Here is a 19,528-nt window from a genome sequence, read left to right as displayed (position 1 = left end):
TTAGTTTTTGAGTACTATTTTTGTGATATAAACTTAGAAAGGTGTTATTTTGGAGATTTGCCTTTAAAAAGATGTAACCAGTATTGCATTTAACTTTAAAAACTATTATTCCAAAATAAAATACTCCATCTGTTTCTTAAAAAATGTATTTTTGATATTTTTCACACAAATAAAAAAAATGATTGAAATGTATTTAATTTGTTATTAATTTACACATATTTGACAAATAATATTTAAAATAAATAAATTTACTTATATATCAATACAGTTTGCAATTTATACGATACTTGTTGTTGAAAAGCTTCCCTAGCTAACAAATTATTTAATCTATTTTTTTTTCTTTTTCATAATCAAATCTCAATATAATGAAACTTTCTTCTTTATTTATTACAAATCTTCCTCACTAACTCAGTAACTCCAATAAAATAAAATATAACTATAACCTGTTTGACTGCTCAGTTTCTATTGATTGCTAGTATATACACTAATTTTGTTACATATTGTATTCATGAGGTCAATTTATTTTTGACTGCTCGGTTTAACAAAATTAGTGTAAACTGCATTCAATAGAAACTGAGCAGTCAAACAGGTTATAGTTATATTTTCTTTGATTGGAGTTACTGAGTTAGCGAGGAAGATTTGTAATGGGTTCTTCATGTCCAGGTCAATTTTGTTACTCATGAGGTCAATTTCTTTTTGAAGATGTTTAGATAAAATTTAAAACTAAAACTGAAGAATATACATTGAATAGATGCACCCAACGGCTCACATGGTACCAAGATTTACATTGACATATATGACTTCTCTTCTAAGGGCCGGCTTTAATTAATTACATGCACGAGAGCTATTGCCATCAATTATATAAGATTATTTGTTTAGAAAAAAAGATTATCATTGATTTCGTTTGAAAGATTCAATTTTGGTACACATTAAATTTAGGTTGACATTCAGTTTTAGAAAGAAAGAACAAAACACAGTTAAACTTGTTATGTCGAGAGACGCGGCTATTTCTTCGGTTAGTTTGTACTTTGTACATACGTATAATACAAGTAAAGTACCAAACCATTAAAAATGGACTTGTCTTTGGTATGTTCCATCATCTCATATATCAAAGAAGACATTGATATATTTGTTAAATCACTGGAAAATAAAGAAGTGATATATTACATAACAGTCTTGTTTTGAAAAGGAAAATTAGAGTTCTTAGACCAAGTCCATGTTGGTTATGCGCAAGAACAAGAATACTAAAAGTCGTCAAAACCTTCACTATATACATCCGAATAATCAAATGACCAAGCTGCCCAACATATATCCCTATATATATACCTTACAACATCTTCCTTCTCATTCCTTCTCATCCACAAATCAATCACCAAATTAAAACATGACTCTCACAAAAACCTCATTAGTCCTTCTTCTTGCCTCTTAGGTTTCTACTCCGAAACCGTCAAGTCCCAGAACTGCGGCTGTTCCCCGGACCTATGCTGTAGCCAGTTCGGTTTTTGCGGTACTGGTAACGACTACTGTGGTCCAGGTTGCCAATCAGGTCCTTGTACAACCCAAGCCGAAAGTCTAGGTACCATTGTATCACAATCTTTCTTTGACGGTATTACCAACCGAGCCGGTAGTGACTGCGCCGGAAAAGGATTCTACACACGTGATGCTTTTATTAACGCCGCTAATACGTTCCCCAGTTTTGCCAATTCGGTTTCAAGGCTTGAAATTGCTACTATGTTTGCTCATTTCACCCAGGAGGTCGGATGTAAGAATTCATTTCACTTTCTCTAATATTTTTCTAAGTTTTTTTCGTACATCAACCTAAAATAGCAATAAACACTTTTTGTTCCAAAAATAGCAAGAGTAAAAAAAATTCAAAATAACATTTACTAAAAATTAAAAAGAATATTTTAATTATTTTATATTTGAATTTAGATTTAGTGATTATGGTTTAGGTTTAACATTTACAAGGTGGAAATAGAGGCTTACAATAATAGTTTAGGTTTGGAGTGATTATTTTCCCTTAAATTAATGTTATTATGGTTTTTTATGTGTTATATTTTGTCATTATATATTTTGTGAGAATTTGCCATATATATATTTATTAAAATTGAACATTTGACTTGATCCAAGTTAATTAAGCTGTTTCTTATTTAAGTACATGGTCTCATGTGTGCGTCTTTCTATCATGTAGATTTCTGCTACATAGAAGAGATAAACGGAGCGTCACAAAACTACTGCAACGACAAGGATTTCCCACAATACCCATGTGCAGCTGGCAAAAACTACTACGGCCGTGGTCCGATTCAGCTATCATGGAACTACAACTACGCACCATGTGGTCAGAGTCTCGGTCTCGACCTTTTAAGCCAGCCCGAGCTCGTAGGTAGCGATCCAACTGTAGCATTCAGGACAGCTTTGTGGTTTTGGGTGAATAACGTAAGGCCGGTACTGAGCCAAGGATTTGGAGCCACCATTAGAGCCATTAATGGAAAAGTAGAATGTGACGGTGCGAGTCCAGATAAGGTTAATTCAAGGATTAGGTATTATAGAGAGTATTGTGAGCAGCTTGGTGTGGAACCTGGTTCTAACCTTAGCTGCTAAAAAGCTCTCTAAAGACTATTGTTGGACGGTCGTCTCTATGTTGAAATAATAAAATGAAATCTCATGCATGTTTGGGTTTCAGTGTTCCCTGTTTCACAAGCAAACAAAAATTGTTGTAATAATCTTATGAAAGCTAGTACAAACTAAAAAAAGTTACTACAACAATGCATGAGATTTACTCATATGGTATCAAAAGTAACTTTTGGATAAATTACATTTTTAAATTGTTTTAGTTTAAATATGTTAAATTCTAAAGTTTTCTAGTGACTGATAACCGAAAACATAAATATATATATATTTTTTTTTTGGTAAACAACATAAATGTAGCTATATGTAGCTAATAAGTTTTTTTTTTAACTCTCCACATGCATTATTATGTATAAAAAAAAACAGAATACTACAGCTATCATATCGCAAACTAAATCAAGTTGTCATCCGGGGCTATATAATAATCTATGAATGTGTCATGATCGTTTACGTAATATGAGTTTACTTTGACCAAATAAATTTAAAAGTCAATCCTAATTTTTCTTTTTAAAAAACATAATGTAGTTGGCCCTCGTCAAATTTGGATGCCTTCTCGTTACTCGTCTGCGGTTTCTCTCTATCACTTCAATTTTATGTTAATTGCAAAATTAAAATAAAAGATGGCAAAACTAATACATGGCTTGAAATTGGAGATTTGATCACTGTGTTGCCGAAAAAAAGAACGATATCTCACTATCCGCACATAACAAAATTAATTAAGGGAAGATAGATAGATTAGTCATCCTTAATCTCAGGTTATGCTCTCCAAGAGAAAGTGAGAATAAAAGCCGCACATGGAGATCCAATGGACCTTTCGTAATTTACTCAAATTTGCAGATAAGCCCATACTAATTAGATAAATCAAAAGCCCATAAAAGAATAATACAATTAGGGTTTCGTCTTAACTAATGTACTATATATACATTCGCCAGCCCGACAGGACAACACAACTTGTGTCCGTCTTGTTTTCGATTGTTTTATGTTTTTGATTTTTTACACGTTTAAATGGTCAGCTATGATGAAAAAATCGTGTGCCAGAGATGTGGGCTTTGTTCTCCATCGCTGACGGTTAAACACATCCCTCTAAGAAGTTCTGAGCTCTTTATTCTTATTTTTTGTTTTGATTGGATTGGGTTTTATGGTAGTAATAATTATTTTAGGTTTATAAGTCGAGGTGACGATAGAAATTTCACAGGTCTGTCAATCCCCTGAAACATTCTGTGATGTTATTGTGATATCTCGACAGGTTCTGATCGACTTATTCAAAAGCCTTTCTTATAAATATTTTTTTCGTTTTTAATGAGTTTTGTTCTGAATTAATATCGAATCTGAGAATATGATGAATCTCATAAAAGAAATGGGTAATTTGCGACTGATATTATATTGATGTTTATTCACCTTGGAGAACTGATTCTCAGATTCAATATGTTGTTATTTTATTTTATGTTTGGTGCTGATTTTGATTATTATTTTTGTTAATTTTGTTGGGGCATATGATGAAATTGTATTTCATGGGTAATTTGCGTCTGAATCTTGTTGATGTAATCTTTATGATTTTCTGATGCCCAAATGAAAAATTACATTGTGTTATAAGTCGAGTTACATCAATAGTCAATTCGACAAACAGTTGAGTTCTCTATTCTTCAGTTTTGTCTTTTCTCCAATGTTCAAAAATATTAAACGGATTTGTATGAGAGGAGAGAGCGATGATTATGATGATGACGATGATACCATAGAACAATCCAACTCTGACATCTTCTGATGAACTTTACATCATGCACTACCATCTGAATCTCGTTCTCCCTCAATTGATAAATTGATTGTATGGATATTTATCTGTCCAATAAATGGATTTTTTCTGTGAAACTTTGGTTATCTGTTTTAGTGACATAAACTGAAAAATCAAATTAGCCTTGGGGAGATAGGTGAAAACTGCACCACGTAATTTCGAAGTCTGTGTAAAAGTAAAATTGCATTAAAATTCAGGAAATGAGAAGTAGAGCTAAACTGTCAGTACGGAAATTAAAGTTAAGGATCTTTGAATAGATTGAAACTCCCACCTCCATGGAGTATATAATTTTGATATATTTGTAAACTGTGTAAGACCACATATTCTCCCATGTCAAATTAAGTGTTTAAGTATCTGTTTATTCAGGCAATTATAACTCTACAATTCTCCCTAATGTCACCTTAAATACCTGAAAGGACATTAACATTACCCATTTCAACATTGATTCTACAAAATATAGATAGAAAAGATCTTGATCCACCAAACCTTGGTGAGGATCAACAACCCTCTGCCCTTGTAGGTCTAACGGTGACAGTTGGTTGTCGCGGCTAGAGTCTTTGCACGGTTATCGTAGCCTTCTCCTCCCATCGACAGAGTGTTTGTTCCATGTTTTGTTGAACAATACGATCCTATAGAAAAACATATTGTGCTCACTTGTTGCCTTCACACTCTCCACTGTTACTCACTGAACCATTTTGCTCTGGTAGTTCCACAAACACCACTTCACCTAAATGGCCTTGCAACATGAATGTCATTTTCTCCTATTTTTTCAGCAAATCATCTTACAAAGCTATTATCTTTATAACATTCTCCATAGAGCTAGAGTCTTTTCAAATTCTAACTGCAACAAGACTAATTTGATGTAGAGCAACTTCTGAGCTATGTCTACAGTTAGATTGTGAAACAAGTAACCGGGTTTGAGGCACCAAAAGTTACCCTCTGGTCAGTGATGCCAATGGGGGCAACATGGCCTTCATGTTTAACCCACTCGTGTCAATTTGCATACTTCAACCCCTCCAACTATGCCCATCTATTTCAGGATCTTTTTTCACTAGAAACCTCAAGATTATGTTCTAGAAATACACTGGAAAAAATCCTTGTTCAAATTAGACGAGAGAAAAAAGAGAGCCAAGGGCACATGCAAGAAACAGAAATATAAAGACGAAAGCTTTTTCAATTTCTGGTGGTGTGTCTTAATGGGCCTTTAAATGTCTTAATGGACCTTCATTTGGGCTACGCACAAAATGATATTTGAAAACGAAGTCGTTTCGTGAGCCGCTTCCTGCTTCCTCCCCCCTTCGTCTTGTAATCGAAAACATTCACCGTCACTTAGCTCCGGAGCTCGATCTCGCTCATCCTATCGGCGGCAGGTATTCTATTTTTGAACTTTCTCTTATCTTTCACCGATACTCATTCGATCTGAAAGCTCTAATTTTTTATAAATATAACTTCGCCCAAAATCGTTACTTTCTCAATTGATTTTCCAACACTGTCGCATCTCCTGAATCTTCATGTTATTACAGGGACAAGGGCAGACCATGAATGCTAATACATCACAAAAGCTCGAAGCTTTGGCTTCTGATGATGGACCAGTGAATGTATACATATGGGACATGGACGAGACTCTTATCTTACTTAGATCTCTCTTAAACGGGACCTACGCTGAGTCTTTCAACGGCTCTAAAGATGTTAAAAGAGGTGTAGAGATTGGTGAGAAGTGGGAGAAACACATTCTTAAAATCTGTGACGATTGCTTCTTCTACGAGCAAGTAAGTTCTTTTTTTTTTCACAAAAACTTATTCAAAACCAGACACTAAAACATCAGTACTTGTGTTTTGTTTTGTTTGCAGGTTGAGGATTGTAATGAGCCGTTTATTGATTCTATAAGGGAGTACGATGATGGGAAGGATCTTTCTAGGTATGACTTCAAGCAAGACGAGTTTGCTTCTCCTACTGATGACTTGAACAAGAGGAAACTAGCGTACAGGCATAGAGCCGTTGCGGAGAGATACGAAAAGGTTACTGGTGCGTTTTCGTTTGTTTATTTGTTGCTTGGATGTTATATGACGACTCAAGTGGGAAGCTTCTTCTCTCTTTTGTTATTGCAATAGGGTTTAGCTCGGATAGTTGACAGTGGAACAATGAGTGTGTTGGATGAGTTGTATGAAGTGACAGATGGATACACAGACCGGTGGCTTTCTTCCGGTGAATATCTGTTTCTTGTTGTTCTGTTCTTTAAGTGTGTTTAGTGCTGAGTATAGTTTTGTGTTGATTGCAGCAAGGGCCTTCTTAGAGCAATGTTCAAATGTGAAAGAAGCTTCTGTTGATGGAACAGATCGAAGTTCTCAGGATATACACATTCTAGTGACTTCAGGGGCACTCATACCAAGCCTTGTGAAGTGCCTGCTTTTCCGGTTAGATATGTTCTTGAGACATGAAAATGGTAAGTAACCCCTTCTTCTTCAATGGGATAGTTTAGCTTCAGATTCACACACTTGTTCTCTCATTTGCTCTGTGTCTTTTCTCAGTGTACAGTTCAATAGATGTGGGGAAGCTCCAATGTTTCAAATGGATCAAGGAGCGTTACAACCATCCTAAGTTCAGATTCTGTGCGATTGGGGACGGTTGGGAAGAGTGTGCAGCCGCGCAGACGATGCAGTGGCCATTCGTTAAGATTGATTTGCAGCCGGATAGCTCCTACAGGTTCCCTGGCGTAACGCCAAAGACTGTGAGCTACTACTTTGCTGCTGTATATGGCAACTCTGATACTGATACCAACAAAGAGTAAGTACCAGGAAAGCCTTTTCCTTTGTAACATGCAAACTCACCATTGTGTATACATTACTACTTTGCTGCTGTATTTGGTATCTATAAACCAAGCAGCTCCTCTTGTAGTTTTATATTTAAGATTTTGTCTTTTGCAATATTTGATTGCTAGTTACTGTATGGTGAGCCATCACAAGTAAATGGAAAAATGAGAGAGAGACATTCTCATATAGTCGGATTTGTACGGACGTGTTGTTTCTACTCGTCTCACATTTCTTGTTAATCGAATTTGTTGCAACAACAACAACCAAGTGCTGCCTCGTAGTAAATCAAGATCATCCCGCATAGCTTTGATCTTGCTGAAGTAGGTCGCAACATCTTCTTTACGACATGCCACAAATATCAGTTTTTTTTAACTCGTGGATAGCATGATGAATCTTGAGTTCAATACTTCTTGCGTATAACAATTCAGTTAGTTAGCATTTATTTGACAGTAACTCATGTATTGTACTGCTTAGAGCTAGCCAGTAGTTGTTGAATAGTTATGTCGATATCTCAAGATTTTGCTTGGCCAAAGATTGTTTCCTACGAGTTTTTACCCACCGTTTGTAACTGAAACTCACTTAATAGGATTGAAATTAAGATGTGATGCCCGAATGACTATGGTCAACTGGTAGATGAGACCTGGTAATGTGCTATCTCCCTTGAAACAAAGTCACAGTTATGTGAGATTCAATGGAAGTCGCCATGCATGGTAGAGACAGTAGTATTGATCGATTGATCAAAATTAGAACAAATAGATTGAAACATTTAGAGAACATAACGAGTTTTGGTGTTTGGATGGATTTGGATTTGATTCAGATACTAATATGACTATGCTGAAGTTGATATGAACACTTTTGATTATTAGAAATATAGATAGTCAAAAAATAATATATATATATATATATATAGATACTTATTTAATTTTACTAAGATTTTAAAATAACTCTTCTAAGAGATAACAGAAAAAGAAATATAAAATACAAGGAAAAAAAAATCCTGTTGATATGGAAGATGTCGTAATATTTGAATTTGGATAACGATGAACCAACAAAAACGGTTCTCTTTGAAAAAGAAATTATTGTTGCAACTACTGCATAAAATACAAAATCGGAGTTATTTTATATTCATGTACTTTTAGTCATCATAGTAACCAATTTTAAAAATAAGCGCTACTGTGTCTCTCCAATCTAAGCTTGATAACAGAACAAGTAGGCATTACATTATTTAAAATGAACACAGAAATATTAGCGGTCAAACATTTGGATGTGATAGTTTTGATCATTAATGTTTTACTAATAAGTATATATTATGTATATGAAACTATCTTTTACAACTTTATGGACTTTACATAAAGAAAGATTGGTTAGCTTGTTTTAGAATTCTTAATTATATTCTTGATAATAACAGTATTTTTTTGTAAAAGTTTGTTTGACATAAAATCCTGTGAAGAAAGAACAAGGATCCGTTGTACTTGGTAAAAATCATGGCTGTCTCTACTTTACCCACACTTTGTATTTTTATATCAACACTTTCATCTGCTCATGGCTACAGTATATTATTTTGAAATAATAAAAGTATTTCATCCCCAACGAAAACCAGCAGATATATATCTCTAATAATGTGTATGTGTTGTTATGGATCATTACTATTACTTACCAACAGGCAAGCTATTTCATTAGAATTCCATTGTGAAAGTTTCAACAATTGTGAAGTTTACAAAAAAAAAAGTTTCAACAATTGTGTATTTCTTCGCAATATAGAAATATATTTCCTTGTGAAAGGTCGAATGAAAACAAAGAAAGAAAGAAAAGTTATTCAAGTTATTACTTCAAAGCCATCAGTATATTAGTAAATATTGTCAAAGTTTTGTTTCAGATTTGTAGATATTACAAGCTGAAAATCTTATACTAACTTTTGGATATAAAAAATACAAAAGGAAAATAGAAAAAAAAAAGCATATATTAAAAATGTTTTAGTTCACAATCAAAGTAAATGAGCACTATGTAAGTTTAGAATCCATAAATCGTGTTGGTTTTGCTTTTAATCGATGAAACAGTATTTTAGAAATATTTTGTTTATTCCAAGCTATAAGCAATATTATATTTGAGATAAATAATGTTATGATTGTAAATCAGTACTAAATGTTTTGTGATGAACATTTCCGGCTACTTTGCTTTAGATAATTGCGTGTGACAGCTTAGCTAGCATCAAATGGGTTGGGCAATTAAAGATACTAGAGCCGGTGTCCGCGCTCCGCGCGGATTACATATTTAATTAAAGTATGTTAATATTTGTGTTAATGGATTTCTACGTGTTTTCCTGGGATTAAAACAATGGTGTAGAGGTGCCGCATGTTTGTATAGAAAACGATCATCATCTAAGAATCTTCATCACAAAAATGTTTTTTTTTTGCCAAAGTATTTAATTATTCCTATATGTATCTTCTAGGGGTGAATGACGAATCTGTTGATACAGTTGGGAGCATGATTTTTTTTATTAAGAACTAATTGTGGTTTTTTTCATAATTTGTATTTTTAAATAAAAAACATATTTTACTAATAATGTTTATATTTGTTTTATTAGAGTTTTGTAACTATAAAATGAACAAAAATATCTTTATTTAGTACTTATATAAAATTATATAGAGATAGATTATTAATTTATGATTCTGATGGGACTATATATTAATTTGGAACAAATATTAAGCAACTCAATTAAATTCTTGCAAACCAGGAGAAAAGGAGTGGTCGGTCATGTCGTCTGTATTTTTACCTTTTCCCAAGTTTTTAAAATGTTTCGTAGCAATAAACAAAAATCAAAACGTAGCATTGTATTTATATATTTGGAATCTTATCAGATAAGATGTAACTTTTCTTTTTTTTTGTGCACTTCAAATTTCATAAGATGTAAATAGTCAAAAATATAAAAAAATATATATATATATATATATATATATATATATAAAACATAATTTGTATTTTATATTTGTTTTATTAAAGATTTGGATTAAAGTATTAAATTAATATATCAATACTAATAATGTTTTTGATTCAAAAATGCACTTGTAAATTCAAAATACCTCCCATAAGCGGAAGATCATTGGCGGTTGGTTTGACCATGGTATTGAGGAACAATCAATCCTTAAACAAAGGAAAGAATATTTAAATGTTAGGCAAAGTGAAATGGTTTGATAATAAAACATAGTGAAAAAGGTCTCAATGGATAAAATCGAACCATGAGATTAATTACAAACTAAAATCTTATAAAGCCAAAAAAAAACTAAATATTTTATATGACCGATAGACGTGAACTACAATTGTAGTAGCTTAGCAGGCAGGAACTATTATATTAAATCAAATTTTTTTGGCGGAGACCAATAGCTAAAGACGGAAGATTGTCGGTCTATGTTTAATCTTAACCAACTAAAATCTTATACGTTTGTTCGCACAGATTATCAATATGAATCTATTATTAAAACAATTGAAAATAAACAGTGGAAGGTGAGCCAAGCCCCACGTCCCCAACCGCATACGGACTTAACTATCCAACTCTTAAACATATCACTTATGCCAAAAAATTGACAAAATTGTGACTTTCAAATATTGACTTACACAAAATCTTGAACGGTTGGCGGTAGTGGTTTTTTCAGAGTGAGAGGGGATGAATATATAGTCTTCAGATTAGAGTTCTTGATCCTAATGGTAGAATATATGTTATTTAATTTTCAATGAATACAGTATGCATTTTTGACATGAAATATAACGATTTCCTAAATTAAATTGTTCACCAGCTATAAGAATATTAAGTATGGGGCAAGTTAAAGTTGTAAAAATCGATTTTGATTTAGGATGGCAAAGATGTGGTAGTTAGAAGACTAATAATCAACAATCAATGCATGCATTGTTTTATTATGATGTAACTGGAGTTGAACCAGGTTAAACCGTGACTCTTCGCATATTTTAATGGTTGGTTTTCTTTTTTTTAAAGTCCAGTCCGGAATGACATGGCATAATGGTTGGTTCTGATTATTTTGTTCATGTGGCAAGGCTTAGGAAGCTAGGATTTAGCTCCTTTTATATAGTAGGATGATTGGAATGGAATGGTCAGATTAATAATTTAATTTCTTAATTAGCACTCCACTTCCACTTTTCTTTGTAGTGTTTTACTAGTATTACTTTAATCTTCTTTGTCGTTTAGCATTTCTTGTCATTTAGTACTTTTTTATTCACATGGTGGTGACCTCAAACTTTGAAAAGGTGGAAATTTTATTCAGTCATGTGTGTTTGGAAAAACCCTAGCGAGCTCAATGAGTGTGAATTTTTTTCCTATTGATTTTGCATTATACTTATATCTTTGAACCATTTTTGTTCGGTAAAATACATGTAAAACATTGGAATATATAGATTCAGTGATATATATTGCTACAATATGTTTGCCGTTTCCCAAGATAGCAACACTGATGGGGTTGAGCCTTTGAGGGTTACAATAAAGCTATTTAGATTAATTTTAAGGGTGAATGTATCTTTTATATTTTTTTGATAAAATATGCTATATTTTATGTCTCTTCCTGTTCGTGATTTTCGCTATAAATCTGTGATAATAAACATTAAGAAATTATAATCAAAGAGAAAAAGTGTGTATGATATAGTTAGGTCACATAAATTACAATAAAATGCGTTAGTGTAAGTTGTTATTGGATATAAAAGTTTCAACCGTTAATGCCGTTGAATGTTAGTATGTCACAAAATAAATTATGTGAAATTTTAATATAGTAGTATCTAATAAAACCAGGGAACTCGAAGCATTTATATATGCGTGAGTAAAAGGTAACTGAAAAAATAAATAACAGATAGATTATATATATATGCTGCTCATTAAGTCGAAAATAATTAATTTAGAAACTTAAAAAAAAACAAATCGGCAACCTATAAGTAAAAACTAAAAAAAAAATGTACTCAAGGATCAATACATGAACAATTGATATGTAAGAAAAACAACCACAATTCCATAAATTCCGTGAAAATAAAAGAGGGAAAAAAAACTGAAGTTTTTTAAAAACAGAAGCTAAAACGGAGCCCTACCGGTGCCGGCAGAATTTCCCGGCCAATGTTCACCTCCCATATGAGGCAAACTCATCGGTAAACTGAAGAACGGCAAGCCACCGCCACCCCCTGTGGCTTCCGAGTAAATATTTCCTCCGCCTCCGCCGCCGCTTTGGACCAGTAACTGCTCTTCATGCTCGTCTAAAGGCAACCTTTCATAAGCCACGTTCGTGAAAGATGCCGCCATGACCATCACCGGCCCCGCCGCCATCAATTCTCCAACAACGTTACCTCCAACGACCTGTCCCTGAGCTCCGGCGAGGAATATCGTCAAGCTAGTCGCTCCTGGAGGAGCAGGCGGCGGAAGGAAAGAACCAGAGAGGGAAAGAATCTCGAAAGTGCCTCTCAAAGTCAAAACAGCTCCGACCGCTGTCGGCTGGCGGATGCTGACGTTAGTGACGGTTCCGGTTCCGGACATAACACAGATCCCTCGCTGTCTCCGCCGCGCGTAAGTAGAGATGCACTCGAAAACGTCGAAGCCACTTCCCACTTCGAGAATGTGAGCCCTAAGAGTGTTAGCGCTCTCGCGCGTGACGATCGTAGGAGGTTTCGGTTTGTTCTTTGATCCAGCTGGACGGCCACGTGGCCGCCGCATAACGAGGTCCCCGCTTCCTCCTCCTCCGCCACCGCCTAGTCCAGAGTTGTCATTAGATACTATTAAATCTAAACCTTGATGATGGTGGTTTCCACTACAAGAAAACATCAATTTTACAACTGCAACAATGGTTACAAGATAGTTGCAAATATCGAAAATGTAACTATTTTGCAACTACTAGATGTAGTTAAAAAAACTTCGTCGCAAAAAAAATTGGTTGCAAATTAGTTGCAAAAGAGCAACTACGGTGAAACTACGTAATCAGTAGTAAACTAGCGACATATTTGTAACTATCGTCGTAGTTGGACAAAATTTAAGACTACTTTTTTTCGATACGCATTAGTCTTGAAAAAGTAGTTGCTAATTAGTCTCAATTCTAATTTGGTTATAAGTTAGTTGCTAATATTAGTGACTACAATATTTATATATAGTTACAAATTAGTCACAAGTATTTATGATTATATATCAACAATATTATTTATATTTTAACAAATTAATGGTTAATAAATTATTAGTTTGAATCCCCTAAATTATAAAAAATAATTAATAATTTTAAAAAGTTTCAGAATCAAAATTTAATATTAATTTAAATATAATTAAAAAGTCAAATTACAAAGATAAATACACATATATAAACACAAATACACCATCAACATCTCGGACTCCCACCAGCTTCTCCACCGGCTCCAGTTGCACGGCTCCACGACGACTCGAAGTTCCATCTGAAGCGACGACTTGGAGTGGTTCCAACTGAAGCCACGACTCGATCTGGTCGTGGAGCCACCGGTGTTGGTCTAATACATACAGCCTCTACAGTTCCTTCGATTCGTTAGACCACCTCCATCTCTGGCGCGTCTGCTCTGTCAGACCACCACTTCTTCTTCCCGTCTTATAGCTGCTCCTTTTTCTCAGATCTGTAAACAAAACAAAAATCAATTAGAATAGCATAAGGAGATGAAGAAAAATAACAAAGACTAAGAGAAATGGAAGAGGAAAAAAAAAGAAAAAGAAAAGAATGCGACAAGGTTTCAAGAAGAAGATGAAGAGAATAAAAAGGTTCGATGTGTGAAACTGACAAAGGAGAAAGCACAGAAGAGGAAGAAAAAAGAATCTGATTAAACTGTGGCTGTTAGATTTATTAATATCAACGGCGGATGAATGACAAAAGCCAATCCTTGCCTTTTTGATTTGACCACTCAGAAGCAAGCTTTCAAATTTTATCAACCAAATTATGCTACTAAAGTGCAACTACCTTAAAGCAAATGGTTGCAAAATAGTGGCTAACAATACCCTAAACCTTAAATATCTTTTGATTGCTTTTAAAAACTACTATATCTAAAGAATACATATGATTATATATTAAGTAAAGAGAATATAAAATCATTAATGTAGAACAATCTAATTGAAAAAATTTCAACCTAAATCCAAATCATTACACATGAATGTTACATTTAGGCAACATATGTTTTGTGAATATGTGCATATATCCAGATTATATCGATTGTTCTATTTTATACAAGATAAAAAAACTTTTGAGTGTCTTCTGTTATTTAATAAAGATTCATAGTAAAATATTTAGAAAATAACTATTTTGGCTAATTAATAGTAAAACGCATTTTATTGCAGTGGCAAACTAGTAACAACATTTGCTATTTTTTTTGGTAAAGGACAACATTTGCTATTACTTGTGACTAATTTGCAACTTTATTGTGTGTTTACAGTTTCAAATTAGTAGCTAATGATACCCTAAACTCTATATATCATTTTTTATTATATATGTAAATAAGTAGACAATAATGCAACTAATTTGCAACTACTAGTGGAAATAGTGAAAATTTTATCCTAAATCCCAAAGTAACTTATAATCATCTTATAGAATGGTCTATAGCTTCAAAATAATTTATCTATATACAAGATATATACTAAGATATGAGACATTAATTAAAATGATTGTTAAGTTTATTAATTTACAATCAAAATTAAAAAAAAAATACACCTAAAATTAATACAATGTGTTAGTTGTGTGATTATATCCTTTTTTTAAATGACTCAAATTTATTCAAGATATAGTTAATTTTTTGTTTATTAGTTTATTAACTAGTGGTTCATAGTAAAAAATTAAAGCATATGAAAAATTAAACTTACAAGTTGCACAAAAAAGAAGAATAATTGAACTTATATAATTGTAAGAAATGATACTATCTTTGCTACTACATTGCAACTACGACACATTTAAAAGTTGCAAAAAAGTTACAGATAATTGTATTAACCTTGCAATTAAATTGACAAGTGCCAAAACTTTATCCTAAACCTCAAAATGCATTTACCTCAATTACATGGTTTAGATACATGTTAAAGTAGCCATTAATATACACGTATCATTAATATACATGTTTTTATAATAAATGTATGAAATTTGCAACTAATTTGTGACTTGTTGGCTTTTAACTAAACAAAGTAGTCTCATAATCGTTACAAAGCTACGGCTACCATTTTGCAACTACGAGATTTACATTATTGTGGGACTAATTTATAACTACCAGTTTGCAATTACATATGTAGTTGTAATTTGGTCATAAAAAATGCTACTTTCTTGTGACTACGCGGACTAGTTACGAAAACGTCACAAATATGTCTCAAAAGAGCGACGTTAATACCATCTTCTGTTACGGTTGCATATTTGCAACTAATATATGACTTCTTTTTTCTAATTGAAAAATAGTTGCAAATTAGTTTGAAATTAGTCACACATTTTTGCAACTAACATTTGTAGTTGCAAGAAAAGTCTCAAAATTGATGTTTTCTTGTAGTGTTCCTCCAGCGCCACCATCATCTTCGTGGTGGTTGTCGGTGGAGAATTGGCCGACGTTGTGGACGTAACGAGAGGTTGAGCCTAGATCGAGACCAGCCATGCCAATATCAAAGAGAAATAATTAAGAAAACAAAATATATTTGACAGGGGAATAGAGATTTTAAAAAAGTAAGTAGAGATTCTAATGATTTAGGGATAGTAGGCAAGCGGGAATACTAATAAAAAGTAGAGAAGAAAATATATAGAAACATGAGAAATGAAATGTTTTGAAGTAGAGAATGGGGATAAAGAAGTAGACGACCAAGTCTTTTCTCTGGACCCAATTGGCCCCAAAAGACAATTATTATTATAAGGTTTTATTCTCTGTGTATGTAGTGCAGTATATGTATATAATAGAATCAATCAAATTCGAGTCCAAAGTTACTCACAAGTCTTAATTATTATTACATTGCCGAGTATGTATAAAGACGTTATTGCGTTTCTAGATTTTGTTAGGTGTATATATATGTTATTGAAGAATCTACCATTGTACTATGTCTTCTCGCCTAATAAAGCATTGGATATTTGGAGACACCATCGAGATCCCAAGAATGAGGAAAATATATAATTTGTTTGATCTTTTTTGATGTGATTATTATAAATCAAGTATATATATTTATTATACAATTACATGTTTTCTACAATGTGACCAGCGAAAGGCTAGACTAGGATTCTTAGTAACAATACCTATATATAGGTGAACCAATACATAAACTAATGCAAACATAAACAAATGAGTGAAAAACTATAAAAGATTTGGACAAAGAAAATGTTAACTCCACCCATAAGTTGACCAGCAATGTATGTAAGCTTATCAATGTCAGGAACTTATCTTTTTTTTTTCTTTTTTCATCGTCAGGAACTTATCATAACAAGTTATATGTAGTTTCTTTATCTTAAAATCAGTCCTCATGCATGGCTCGTGGTAATAAAAGTTGATATACGTCCAATGGCTTACGGCCTTTTGAGGTCAGTTAAATTAGAGGTCAATACGGAGGCATTCAGTTTTGATGAGGTATTCAGTTTTAATTAAATGTCCAATTAATTAATAATGTTTTTACCATCGATTAATTCTGATTCAGTCACTCTTTTAACAAACATAAATATAAATCTTTCACTTTCATATAAATTTATAGGCTTAAACTTAAAAAAAGTGTAACGGTCCGCTAACTTTCTCATTCAAATTTACGCTGTCTCTTATGGAAGCTCAAATGTTTTGTCGTAAATTTGTAATAAATTATTTTCGAAAAAATGTAATAAATTACTGGGAGCATTAAGTACGAAGTCGATGAAGATAGTTCAATTGTAACTAAACTATAGTTAGTTAACCAAGTTGACACATTAAGTCATTAAAATTATTTTGAAGCATCTCCAAAAAGGAACTCTATTTTGAAGTTTCCAAAACTTTATATTTGAAGTTTCAATGTGTTCTTCTCCAAAAGTAAAACTTTAAACCTAACTTCAAAATTATTTATATTTTACACTATGATCCTTATATTTGTCATAGTTGATGTAAATTCATAAAACTTCTATAATAACTAATACATATATAAAAATATTACAGAAATATTAATTAAAAAAAAATCTTACACTAAAATATAAAATTATAAATAAAAGTACATAATTAAATATTAAACTGCAAGCAAATATTACATTATTGCATAAAATTATTTCCATAATGCTCTCATATATGATCAACTAGTGCATTTCGAAGTAAGAAATGATTCTCTTTATTTTTTATTTGTAGATTACGAGCCAAAAATTGTTGAAACCGGATATCCTCATAATATGTCTGCTGATAGTTTGATATCATCAAACGAAAAAATCCTTGATCTTTTAAACGAAAGTACAATAAGAAGGAAAAAATATCATGAGATGATTGAATTACGACTGCAAAATGAAGCAAAAAAGTTAGCTTTTAAAGAAATAAAAGAGGAAAATAAAATATTGCTAAAAAACTTAGCTTCTTTCGATGATGTTAATATTCGTGAATACATTCGATCTGAACAAGAAAGAATCATACGAAAAATGCGTCAAGAGCAACAACAACAATCATCTTCGGTTACACAAAATTTGTTGAACAATATTTTGGAGATTTTGGAGGTTCCGGAGCAAATTTACCAGACTATTAGTGTTGTTATAATATTTAAATTTGAGTAATAATTATGTCTTCATGTGTCTTTTTAATAAGTTTTTATTATGTTTTTTTGTAATATTCTTGTTGTTTAATTTAGTTTTAAAATATTATAAATCTTGTTTTAATTTTTTTTATTTAATTTCATGTGTAAAACTTAAGTTTATATAACAAATTTGAAATATTTATGAGATATAAAAGTTTTAAGGATTAAAACAATAAACAAAAAAATATTTAAGAATTATAAATATGATGTATAATTGTAAGGACTAAAATGTAAATAAAAAGATGAAACTTCAAATTTGAAGTTTTGAAAAGTGAAACTCTATATTTGGAGTTTCACTCTTCAAAACTTCAAATTTGAAGTTTTGAAGTTCCTTTTTGGAGAGAAAAAAACTCTATATTTGGAGTTATAGAGTTTCTTTTGGAGATGCTCTAACTAGGTTTTTCTGTTCCTTGTCAACGATTAACTATGGTTAACAACTTGAGATGCTTTATCATTTTGATTAGTTTAAACTAATGAGGAGGAACATTAAATAAATGGTAAGCAACGCGAAGATTCATGCGGTCAAGTGAGCGCAGCGGCGTCTTGTTCCATGCTCTTGTGAGGTTTGATTGACCCTTTCGTTAATACAATCCTCAATTGTTAAAACAAAAAAAAAATACCACGTTGATTAGTTCTATATTTGATTTCTCGAAGGTTTAATGATAAACCTATGAGAAATTTTAAGGTTAGCAGTAAAGATTTTTTTTGTCACAAATATAGCATACATGAGTTAAAATGTCTAATCTATTTTATCAAATAGGTATATAGACACTTATACATCTAAAGAAAAATAATCTAGATTTAGAGTTTACATGGGAGGGGTGAAGTTTTAGAAGATGAGGTTTAGGATTAAACAAATAAAATTAATTAATATTTAAAAAATAATAATTTTATATAGATCTATTACTAGTAAAAAAATTATTTTAGTGTCTTTTGAGAGAATTGACCCAAAAGTAATAGTAAAATGAGTTTGATTCAAATTTTAAAACTAAATTATTTATTAAACATTAACGGTTAACAGTAAAACATGAAAGAAACTAACTCCTACCTAGTGATCAAATAAGCTGACAATTCTGCTAATAATTTCGCATTGACAAATCAAGCGTGGATAAAGATAAACCTCGATCATCAACTGATGATGAACCTCGTCAAGCCCACATAGCAGTCTGCTACCATACCTTATTGATCCATTTTCAACAGATCTGTTTATATTTATGGGTCTCTATATTTATTTACCCATCACCTATGGATACCTAGGACTGAGGGTTCCAGTTGCAACCATCTTGAGATGACAAAATGCTGGTGTATAGACAAATTAAGGAGATCACAAACATTGCTTTAATTTTTAACTATATACTAGGGGTGGGCACTTTACCCGATATCCAAAGTGGCACCCGAACCCGATCCGAAAAACCCGAACCGAAATCCGAACCGAAGTAGCAAAATACCCGAACGGATATTGAATTAGGAGATATTGGATACCCGAACCCGAATGGATAATATCCGAACCCGAATGGATATCTGATGTTAGGAGTTTTCAAGGCTCCTAAGACAAATGTTGTAGTATAAATG

General features: G+C 32.4%; 2 protein-coding genes, 4 non-coding genes and 1 pseudogene across 8 annotated transcripts; 6 read left to right on the top strand and 1 right to left on the bottom strand.

Annotated features, from left to right (window-relative positions):
- Positions 1-1,369: 1,369 nt before the first annotated feature.
- Positions 1,370-2,815, top strand: LOC103857566 (annotated as a pseudogene).
- Positions 2,816-3,070: 255 nt separating this feature from the next.
- LOC103857565 (eyes absent homolog) lies at positions 3,071-7,427 on the top strand. Of its 3 annotated transcripts, none has more exons than XM_033287290.1 (6): positions 3,071-5,787; positions 5,932-6,186; positions 6,268-6,435; positions 6,529-6,622; positions 6,696-6,860; positions 6,946-7,427. In XM_033287290.1, exons 2-6 carry the CDS (start codon positions 5,956-5,958, stop codon positions 7,203-7,205), a joined length of 918 nt encoding a protein of 305 aa, XP_033143181.1. In that variant the 5' UTR covers positions 3,071-5,787; positions 5,932-5,955; the 3' UTR covers positions 7,206-7,427. The 3 variants fall into 3 exon arrangements, with proteins under 3 accessions (XP_033143181.1, XP_033143180.1, XP_009133020.1); XM_033287289.1 differs by having other exon boundaries at positions 3,071-5,794; positions 5,939-6,186; XM_009134772.3 differs by having other exon boundaries at positions 3,083-5,787; positions 5,941-6,186.
- On the top strand, positions 3,639-3,729 carry LOC117133232. Its single transcript, XR_004457060.1, has one exon. It is a non-coding gene; the product is annotated as a small nucleolar RNA U61 (small nucleolar RNA).
- LOC117133245 lies at positions 3,798-3,885 on the top strand. The gene has a single exon (XR_004457068.1). It is a non-coding gene; the product is annotated as a small nucleolar RNA snoR14 (small nucleolar RNA).
- LOC117133229 lies at positions 3,956-4,047 on the top strand. Its single transcript, XR_004457057.1, has one exon. It is a non-coding gene; the product is annotated as a small nucleolar RNA Z101 (small nucleolar RNA).
- Positions 4,113-4,198, top strand: LOC117133230. The gene has a single exon (XR_004457058.1). It is a non-coding gene; the product is annotated as a small nucleolar RNA Z101 (small nucleolar RNA).
- Positions 7,232-17,854, bottom strand: LOC103857702 (AT-hook motif nuclear-localized protein 21). The gene is made up of 2 exons (XM_009134923.3): positions 15,742-17,854; positions 7,232-13,018 (listed from the first exon to the last, which is right to left on the bottom strand). Exons 1-2 carry the CDS (start codon positions 15,835-15,837, stop codon positions 12,293-12,295), a joined length of 822 nt encoding a protein of 273 aa, XP_009133171.2. The 5' UTR covers positions 15,838-17,854; the 3' UTR covers positions 7,232-12,292.
- Positions 17,855-19,528: the final 1,674 nt, after the last annotated feature.

The sequence above is a fragment of the Brassica rapa genome, chromosome A03 (assembly GCF_000309985.2).
Source record: "Brassica rapa cultivar Chiifu-401-42 chromosome A03, CAAS_Brap_v3.01, whole genome shotgun sequence".
In the NCBI taxonomy this organism is placed as follows: Eukaryota; Viridiplantae; Streptophyta; class Magnoliopsida; order Brassicales; family Brassicaceae; genus Brassica; species Brassica rapa.
This window is presented reverse-complemented; position numbering and strand designations above follow the sequence as displayed.

Bases quoted from the DNA above. Each gene is read 5' to 3' on its own strand.
- LOC103857565 (XM_033287290.1), top strand. From the start codon at position 5,956: ATGAATGCTAATACATCACAAAAGCTCGAAGCTTTGGCTTCTGATGAT. The intron at 6,187-6,267 runs GTAAGTTCTTTT...TTTTGTTTGCAG, and splicing joins ATTGCTTCTTCTACGAGCAA to GTTGAGGATTGTAATGAGCC. The intron at 6,436-6,528 runs GTTACTGGTGCG...TTATTGCAATAG, and splicing joins TTGCGGAGAGATACGAAAAG to GGTTTAGCTCGGATAGTTGA.
- LOC103857702 (XM_009134923.3), bottom strand. From the start codon at position 15,837: ATGGCTGGTCTCGATCTAGGCTCAACCTCTCGTTACGTCCACAACGTC. The intron at 13,019-15,741 runs GGAACACTACAA...TTTTCTTGTAGT, and splicing joins AAGATGATGGTGGCGCTGGA to GGAAACCACCATCATCAAGG.